The 9363-nt window shown below is 35.9% G+C and overlaps 1 protein-coding gene across 1 annotated transcript in view; it reads right to left on the bottom strand.

Moving 5' to 3' along the window:
- Positions 1-4541: 4541 nt before the first annotated feature.
- Positions 4542-9363, bottom strand: part of LOC137637029 (uncharacterized) — a 318070-nt gene continuing 313248 nt past the window's right edge. Inside the window, exon 11 of the mRNA XM_068369339.1 lies at positions 4542-8736. Coding sequence (XP_068225440.1) covers positions 8696-8736 — 41 coding nt within the window. The 3' untranslated portion in view covers positions 4542-8695. The remainder of the gene's footprint in view (positions 8737-9363) is intronic.

Raw genomic sequence — 9363 nt, 5'->3', positions numbered from 1 at the left:
GCAAAGTACGTAGGTCTGCATAAGAATTTTGATGTAATTATGGGGAATGAGGGATTCTAAGATTTTCTAAGTCATAGCCTTATCTTACTGATTTCAAGAGGCTGAATGAGAACAGTTGGTGTATGACCACACTGCTGTTCTACAATTGTCTCTCAAAGTACTCTGTCTTCCCGCTGCATACCGAGACCACTGTCATGAAAATGACTGACCCTGAACCTGATTGTGGAGTGTTCTCCGAGAATGCTCTTCTGTCCTTTAGTCAGGTGGTGAAGATCCAGGAAGATCATCAACGGATCCAATCTGTCATCAAGATGATCTACTCCGAAGCTCCTGCATCTCGGGTTTCACGCTTCTATCTGGTCTCTAGATATTGGTCTGACCTGGCGGTGCACCTAGATCTGCTAGTGAAGCGGAACCTAGATGGCTTGGCGGTCCCGGTAATCCCTTTCAACGTCCTGATTAACCTAGTTGTAGACACACATCTCCAGAATGCTCACTGGGGGATCAGAAAAATGACTGCAATGCTCCGTCGACTCATTTGGTACAAATCTTTGATTGTTGTAATCAGGGATATGTGCTGGATGTGTTGGGAATGTCAGACTTGAAGGATTTTAAGGGAGGTGGTTGCCCCGCCAACCTTAAGATAGTGACCTCTTCTCCTTTTGAATTGGTTGCTATGGACCTTGTGAGTCTCCCAACAACCAGTACTAGTTTTACTGGGTGTCTGATGGTAGTCGACCATTATTCCAAGTGGGTGAAATCAGTACCCATAAGAAATAAGAGGAGCAGTACGATATGCCAAGCACTTGAGGACCAAGTTTTTTCTCAGGAATTTACCGAGTTGTTGGAGTGATACAATGTTGTACATGTGAAAACAACTCCATATAAACCCTCTAGTAATTGCACAGTGGAGTGAGTGAACCGTACCATTGGTGAGTTACTGAGTGATTTCTGGGGAATCTCGGAAATGGGACCAGTATTTATCCCGAGCAGTTCTTAGCTACAATCATTCCCACCCCACTGATATTAGTTGTACGTCAGCTGAGAACTTACTGTATGGTGCTCACGATGTTGTAGTGTCCCATTTCTGTAAGGAGAAATGAGAGACCCATGGACTGAAGGATGTCCTTAGTACAAACTGTTTAAGGAGGTTCTCTGATTATTAAGAAGGTGCATCAGTTGGGCCACTTTCTGTCGAACAAACTCATCCCTAGGTTTGAGGAGGTATTCCGTGTTACTAAGGTACAAGAGAATAAATTTACCTATGAGCTACAGAGACTGCCTGATGGGGAACTGTTAAAAGCTCACCATATCCAGCTAAAGGCCTGGCTTGAACCTTCAGTCTATCTTAAGAGGTACTTTTTCTGGTATCTGAGGGGTCTTGATTCTGTAGCCGAGACTCAGAATAGTTCAGGACTTGTGGATAATAGTCCAACTTCATCTCAATCTAGTAGTGATAGTAACTCGTATGGGATGGCTGCAATAGTCGCATCATACCTTTTGTCTTGAGATTGTAACAAGTACCGACGACAGAGGAAAAGTTACCGTCCTACGAGAACTATTACTCAGCCCACACTCATCCTTAAGCCAGCTAGGACCTATGAGAGGAAAAGAGCACCAAATGCTTAGTTATATTATTATTATTATTACTTGCTGAGCTACAAATCTAGTTGGAAAAGCAGGATGCTATAAGCCCAAGGACTCCAACAGAGAAAATAGCACAGTGAGGAAAGGAAAAAAGAAAAAGATAAAATATTCTAAGAACAGTTACATTAAAATAAATATTTCCTATATAAACTATAAAAACTTTAACAAAACAAAAGAAAGAAGAATAAGATGGAATAGTATGCTCTAGTGTACCCTCAAGCAAGAAAATTTTGATGAGACTCCTGTATTGAAGCCTGAATCAGTCAGAGATCGTGTTGTCCTCCAATTGTGAGAGAACAGCCCCACTGAAATGTGTGAAACTCCAATTTTGACTCCCGAATTAGTGGTTCACCCTTCTGCGCCCAAATTTCCAACACCCCATTTCTTTGCCTCCTCTTCCAGAGAGGACGGTGCCGTTAATCCTCCAGGAGTCGGGAATTCTTGGAATTTCCCGTATTCCGTTGTTGGAACCACTTTCTGATGGCTCCAAGAGGTCCAGTCCAGATTGGTCAAGACCTGTTAGTTTGGAAAGCCCTGTTTCTGAATCAGCAATGTTCCACCTCCAGGGGATTTAGTCCACCATGGACATGTCCAAAGGTCCAGTTCCTGACCTACCTCTAGTTCAGTTTCAAGTCATTGAATGGATTCCACATCTAACTGAACGGACAAAAACTACAGAAAGGGAATTGCACTCCACCCCCAAATCACCTCGGAATTCGAACCCTTTCCGGCATTCCGATGGAAGTTGGAATCGCAGATTGGAACTCGAGGTTGAAGTCACAATGTCGGGTGTATCTAATCTGAACATGACAGCTCTCTTTGGGTCGTCTCAACTAGAGATTTTCCCTGAATTATCGCCAGATTTTTCGGGATTTTTATTGTCCTCTTCCGAGTCTACGGATTCTGTCTTTGGTTAGCATCAAAGAATGTTGTTAACCTACAAATGTAAGATGTTATGCGAGGTTTTCGAACTGTTAAAGGCACCCCACTTTTAATTGGAGAGTCACCGGCTTAGTGTATCTCTCGAGCTACAAGAAATTAATATTGCCTCGCCAGCATATTGTTGAATCCCGGCGTATGTCCCGAGACAGAATTTTGAGACTCCAAATAACAGCTATAAATCTCCAATTCAATTACCAGTAAGTACTGAGCAGAAGCTTTTTTTTATTTCAAAGTTTTTTATTTAAATTAATCACTTTTTGATTCCCACATTAGGGTAGTTGAAGGCTGAGGAAAACTTTATTGAGTCACGGTTTATGTAATGGTAAAAAAAATAATTTTTGTACTGTATTCCCTATGACCGTGATTAAGTTTTGAAGATTTAGTAAGTTTTGATTGTACTGCAATACTGTAATACAGTAGTCCGAAATCAAAAAGTTTTGTAGTCCATAAAATTGATTTTGTACTATGAGTGTAATTTGGTTGATTTTTTCCTGAATAATTTTGTGACTGTGTGTGCCTGTAGTCAGGTTTAGCAAATGATACAAAGGTAAACCTCCAGCTAACTGGGAATATTACATCAATTAAGGGAATCAGAAATTTCCATACAAAGATGAGATGCTCAAAATGCAATAAAAATGTATGATAAAACCTGAAGGACTAAAGACAAAATGGAACCAATAAGTGTGCATCTAACAAGTGAGTAAAAAGGAAGAACTCGCAAAGATAGAATGAGACAAATATGCGGTTAATAAGAGAACAAATGCCAAAGATGATAATCTCAGACCGAAGCTTTATACTGATTTTTGGGGATGAGAGAGATATTTAACATCTGAAGGACTACACAAATGGTCAAAAAGAGAAAAATTTTCTTTTTGGCTAATTCACTTTAACAACTATCTTTCCTAAAAAAGATCAAATTCATTTAGTAATACAAAATATAATAAATCTTATATGATATTATCCTTAAAAAACTTGACTTTCTAAACATCAAATTAAAAAAAATAGTTTTGTTTATTCAAGCTAAATATGATCTCATTGTTGATATTCAAAAGATACATAAGGAGATTTTCAAAACTCATTAAACATTCAGTCAAGAGAAGCCAATTCTTATTACAAACTGAATTCTATTTATGTGTACTCATGGTTGTATGACACACTTTCAATTAATACATCATCTAAATACAGTATAAAGGCACAGATACCCAACATATAAATATTGCATAAGGTCTCCACAATGTTTATACCTATTTAACTTGTAGCATTTTCTGTTTCTCAGATCTGAGGGCTCAAATGAATTATAGCAATAGCCATGTATTGTAAGCAAAGAGATATGGGTTCAAATTCTCCACTGGGTAGATAAAAATGATATTGTCTGTTTGCATCGTTACTGCCCACTGGGTTCGTTACTTCATTAGGTCAGCATATAATATTTGTACGGGGACTGTGCTTCTTAGCCTTACAGGGACACATCTTTTCTAATGTTAACTTTATGGCATTGATTAAAGGAGAACATTCCATCGGCTACAATTAGTGGGATTACATTGTTCACAAGCCGAGATCATAATGAAACACAAGTATATTAGTGTTAAAATCACTTTCTGAATCTTATTGTAAAAGCCAAAAAATGAAAATTATTTTAAAGATAAAATTTTCTAATCGGACTAAATTTAAGAGGGAGTAATGCTTACTTTGTTATGTCTTTACTACAATAGTTAGGTCTGAAATTATTACAAACTGTAGATAAAAGTAGGTAATCAAAATTCACTATTAAAAGAAATTGGATTTATGAATTTTGAGCATAAGGCATACAGCTAAGGCTGGGGAGGCCATTTGAAGCCCAGGTTCCACTAAAGATTGGATTTTCCATCATAAAGTAAAAGTAAACGAAGCTGGCCAGTGAAACAGAAGAAAGAAAGTAGGAATGGAGGCATCACTGAAAGGCAACTTGCTAAAATTCAGACTACTATAGTCAATTCTTTTTAGTGAGGCAGATTTGCACCGACTCATAGGGGTGCCCTTTTAGCTCGGAAAAGTTTCCAGCTCGCTGACTGGTTGGACAAGATCATTCTAACCAATCAGATAGCAGGGAACTTTTCCAGGCTAAAAGGGCACCACTGCGAGTTGGTGCAAATGCGCCTCATTAAAAAAATTGAGTATAGTATTCCTTGTATTCTATAATTTTTCAAGACTGAAAAAGGTACAGTATTTCTTTAACTATCTAGCCAATATCATAACATTAAACTTGATAGAAAACATTGCAATAATTTCCATTTATGAGATCAATAGTAATAAGTATTTCAGTTATCTTAGTGCCCCTTTAATTACTTCCATTTATTATATATACAACATATGAAAAATTTACCCGTCTTCCAATAACTAATTCTTTCTAAAAAGAAATTGCAAAAAGAAACATATATCTTTGTTCCTGCAGTTTAATATAAATTATTTTTTGAAGGGTCACCTATTTCTATGAATTCAAAGCATTGCAAGTCATTCTTATGCTCTTGTTTTCCCCTGACTTATATAATATTTCTTTATTGTTTTCAAGCATAATGCACAATAAAATAAATAACAATAAATTCCAAATTGCATAGTAGGTTTCAGCTGCTTGACAAATGGGCATTGAACCTGTATTCCAGTTCCCTCATGATTAGTTTGAAAATGCTACCAATATATGAACAAGGTTAATGTTAAAATAACAAAGGAATGTTGAATACCGTATCATTAGTTTTTAAAGAGTAACAATTTTACTAAAAACTCAAGTTCCTGTTAATATCTCTTGTAAAATTAAAATAATATCTTAAGACACGTCTGTGTACAAGTATTTCCACCTGAATATAGTTTCAAAGAAAATGCAAAATGAGGATTTTTAAAACAATAATCGACTCCTGCTGCCTACAACAGAAAATTTAAGTGAAGTTGGTTGCTTCTTTTTAGTTTGATTCTTGTAAGTTTTCATAGAAAGAAGCAACATACAAAATGGATGGAGAGATAGAATAGTTTAGAAAAGAAACAGTAATTGCTGAGGTATACATACATACATATACCAAGGCACTTCCCCCAATTTTGGGGGGGTAGCCAACATCAACAAATGAAACAAAAACAAAAAAGGGGACCTCTACTCTCTACGTTCCTCCCAGCCTAACCAGGGACTCAACCGAGTTCAGCTGGTACTGCTAGGGTGCCACAGCCCCTTACCCTCCCCCGTTATCCACCACAGATGAAGCTTCATAATGCTGAATCCCCTACTGCTGCTACCTTTGCGGTCATCTAAGGCATCGGAGGAAGCAGCAGGGCCTACCGGAACTGCGTCACAATCGCTCGCCATTCATTCCTATTTCTAGCACGCTCTCTTGCCTCTCTCACATCTATCCTCCTATGTGGTTGCTGAGGTATGACACAAGGAAAAAAGTTTATGAATGGAGCTCAAGAGTGACAGATATTGGCTAATGTTTCAATATTAGATAGGAAATGAGAAGAGGAGCTGCACACATAAATATTTGGAAGAGAATAAAGTAGAAAGAGAACGTTGGTTAAGAGTTGGAGGGTTAACGAAACTAAGGAAGATCTAGAAATGAATGTCATTATGGATGGCATAAGCATGGGTATGGTGGATTTGCATATGCATTTAAATGTAAAGAAACTAATAGAAAAGATGAGAGAAGAAATAGGATAGAATGTGATACAAAAAAAAGGTAGCACAATCTCTATCATATGTTTGATAAAGAAGTGTGACTGGAAAGAAAAAATACAATCTATGAAGGAACTACTAAGCCAACCCTCTTCAATGAAAATTAAATGGTAATGTTTAATGTTAATAAGACGAAAAAGGTAGAATATTGGAAAGAGCTGTTTGGGCTGCATATGCAGAGTAAGAAGTGTTACAAGAACAAAGGGTTAAAATGATGATAGAGATAAGAGGGCATGATAATAAAAAAATTATATTGGTGAAAAGATATCTTAGTGCTGATCAACTGGAGAGAACCTAAGACAATGGTTTGAAGGAGGTCTTAGGGAAAAGACAAAGGAAAATAGGAAGTAGCATTAGTTGGACAGGATTAAAGAAAAAATACTGAAAAGGAAAGATTTTAGCATTTATGAAATGTAAGTACCGACAAGATAGAGATGAGTGCCACAGTACATGTAGGTGGGTGAATAAACTGCCGATGAGCCTTCTATGTAAAGTTGTTATAGAATTATGAATTTGGGCCTGCTAAAGTCTGGGAGCCCATTTAGTGCCCCTTCTTGTGTATGTTATAGTGGTGCAAGAAAAAAGTGGCTGGAACTGAGAACACTTTCTGCACTATATAATAAATGTTAATTCAATAATTGAAATAATAAGGTGGAAGTATGTGTGTCTGTGTTTTAGAAACAAAATTTGGACGAATCCATATTCTGATTGCCAAGAAAAACAAAACTTACAGACAGTAATGTAGAGTCAATTAGAATTTTTTTATGAGTGTGTTTCTAATGTGAAGGCATAGAGAAGTATTGGTTGTTATTCTTGATTTCAAGAACCTGACTTGCTAGAAGGATTGTAGTTAGAAGAAAGGGACATATCAAGAACAAACATCTTTTAACAGAGTTCACTTTGGTTATAAAGTTGCCTCTCAAAGACAAGATACCAACAGCAACTAACTGTTGTGCATGGTTATGACAGTGGATATAATCCATGGTTTTTATCTTTTCTCAATCACGATGTAGTGGAATGAAGGAACGCCAACATGAGACATTGTTAAGCGAAAATCCCAATAAGGAGGGCAAGAAAAATTTAGACATCTAAAGTAGCAAAAGAATATTAAGGAATAGCTCATCTTCTAGCATAAATGACTAGGGATATGAAACATGGTTTAAATATTATGAAGGGAAATTATGTGAGAACAGTTCAGTCTACATCATCGAGGTAATTTCATCCCTCATACATGAGAGTTGCTTGAAAACCTAAGGCTAATGAAAACCAAACTGTAAGTGGGAGAGATACAAAGTTGATATAAATTTTCCTTTCAGAAACTAATTTTTTTGTGGCTCCTAGCAGTCTCTCCAAAACAAAGCATCTAGGAGAGTTCTTGTTTATGAACTGTGCATGATTTCGACCACTGTAATTTCTATCTATGATACCACATGTTCTGGGATATTATATTTTGCCCATAGGTACAAGAATCAAAATGCTTTCCTTTCAAAGGCTGATTAACCAAGAACCAAAATACAGTTCTTTAAACACCGAGGTATGGATATGCAAGTACTACAAAGTGCTTGTCTTTGCATCCATAGAATAATACTGTATATAAAATAAAGATTACAAAACAATAAGAAATATCTGTGCCTTACACTGTATCAAAATTGCATGTGTTACACCAATATGCTGTACTGTTATATAAACATATACACAATTAAAATTATACAAAGGAAATACTGTATTGTTATCCATTCAAATAACAAACAATAATGAACTTAAATAATATACTGATGTTGAAGTGAAAAATTACATATTCATAGAATTGCAAAAATATAAGCTTTCATAAGATAAGAGACCTGATACTTATTAGCTGATACATGAATCAGAAAAAGACTTCAGTGTAAAATACACTCACTTAGTAAAAAGCCCACAGCCAGTACTAATTCTTCACAAAGCTCACTCCAAATGTATGGAAATGAACACAGATAGAAGGAAAATTTCCAGTGCCGTTTTCTTACAGAACAAGCAACCAGCAAGCATTATCTTCTTTGCAGCATTTTAGCAAAATCCTTCCTAAGAATTTATGGAAACTGTTTCAAAGGACTTACAAGAACTGACAATACGCAATGAAAATATCTTTTGTCATATACGTGAGACACGAGCACCATCACAACTAAACTACCTTCAAATACACAAATTTTTTTATCAACATGACTTAATTATCAAACAAAAGATACACATTATATTTATTTTGTTATTTTCTTGTAACCTCTGATTTTCAACATTTTAAATTTTTGTTTCTGAAGAGTTTACCAAATATCACAAGACTTAACGTGTATAATTAAAAATCAAGTTATGCAATTCAACATCTGATGGAAAATATCTTTTCACAATTCACTAACGCAAATGCCTAAACACATCACAATACTGCTAAAAGGTGAGAATAGGGCCAGTTCGATGATCAAGAATATCTGTAAAGATAAAAAGGTGTCACAGTAATGAAATTTTTTACAAGAAAAACTTAATGTACAGGTGAAAAACAATATAAAAACTCAAATATCCATTTCAGTTAAGGTCTGTTCACTATCATGGATTGGTTTCAAAGAAACAATGCAACACTGAACCAGACTGAGGCAATCAAAACAGTTGTCAATGTAAATAGTCTATATCAAAATATTAAATGATGCCATAGAATGCACAGTTATAGCATGATTTGTCAATTCTTTTATTCAGTATTTTTGTTCACAGGAAATCAATTACAGTGCCATACAACAAATATATCTTAAAAATAATAATAGAAGAATTCATACATTACTAAGTAGGTCTACTCATTTTAACTCCTTGAAGCGTGATGGAAATGACATAAGTTCTCAAAATCCTCACCCCCTTAAACAACTGATGCACCTAATATGATATATTTTTTTAAGATATTCATTAAAAATAAAATTTGACGTCCAAGTAAAAAATAGCTCTATGCTAGTGGTAGAACCTTAGTTGAACTTCATTGCTATGGGTCCAGAATAACTAATTAACCTGATAAATATCTGTGCGTGCACCAAATGCGATAGTCCGCCAAAGTCTTTTGACATGTGCTTATA

Source organism: Palaemon carinicauda, unplaced genomic scaffold, assembly GCF_036898095.1.
Source record: "Palaemon carinicauda isolate YSFRI2023 unplaced genomic scaffold, ASM3689809v2 scaffold5, whole genome shotgun sequence".
In the NCBI taxonomy this organism is placed as follows: domain Eukaryota; kingdom Metazoa; phylum Arthropoda; class Malacostraca; order Decapoda; family Palaemonidae; genus Palaemon; species Palaemon carinicauda.
The sequence above is the reverse complement of the archived record's forward strand: the minus strand, read 5'-3'. Positions and strand labels throughout refer to the sequence as shown.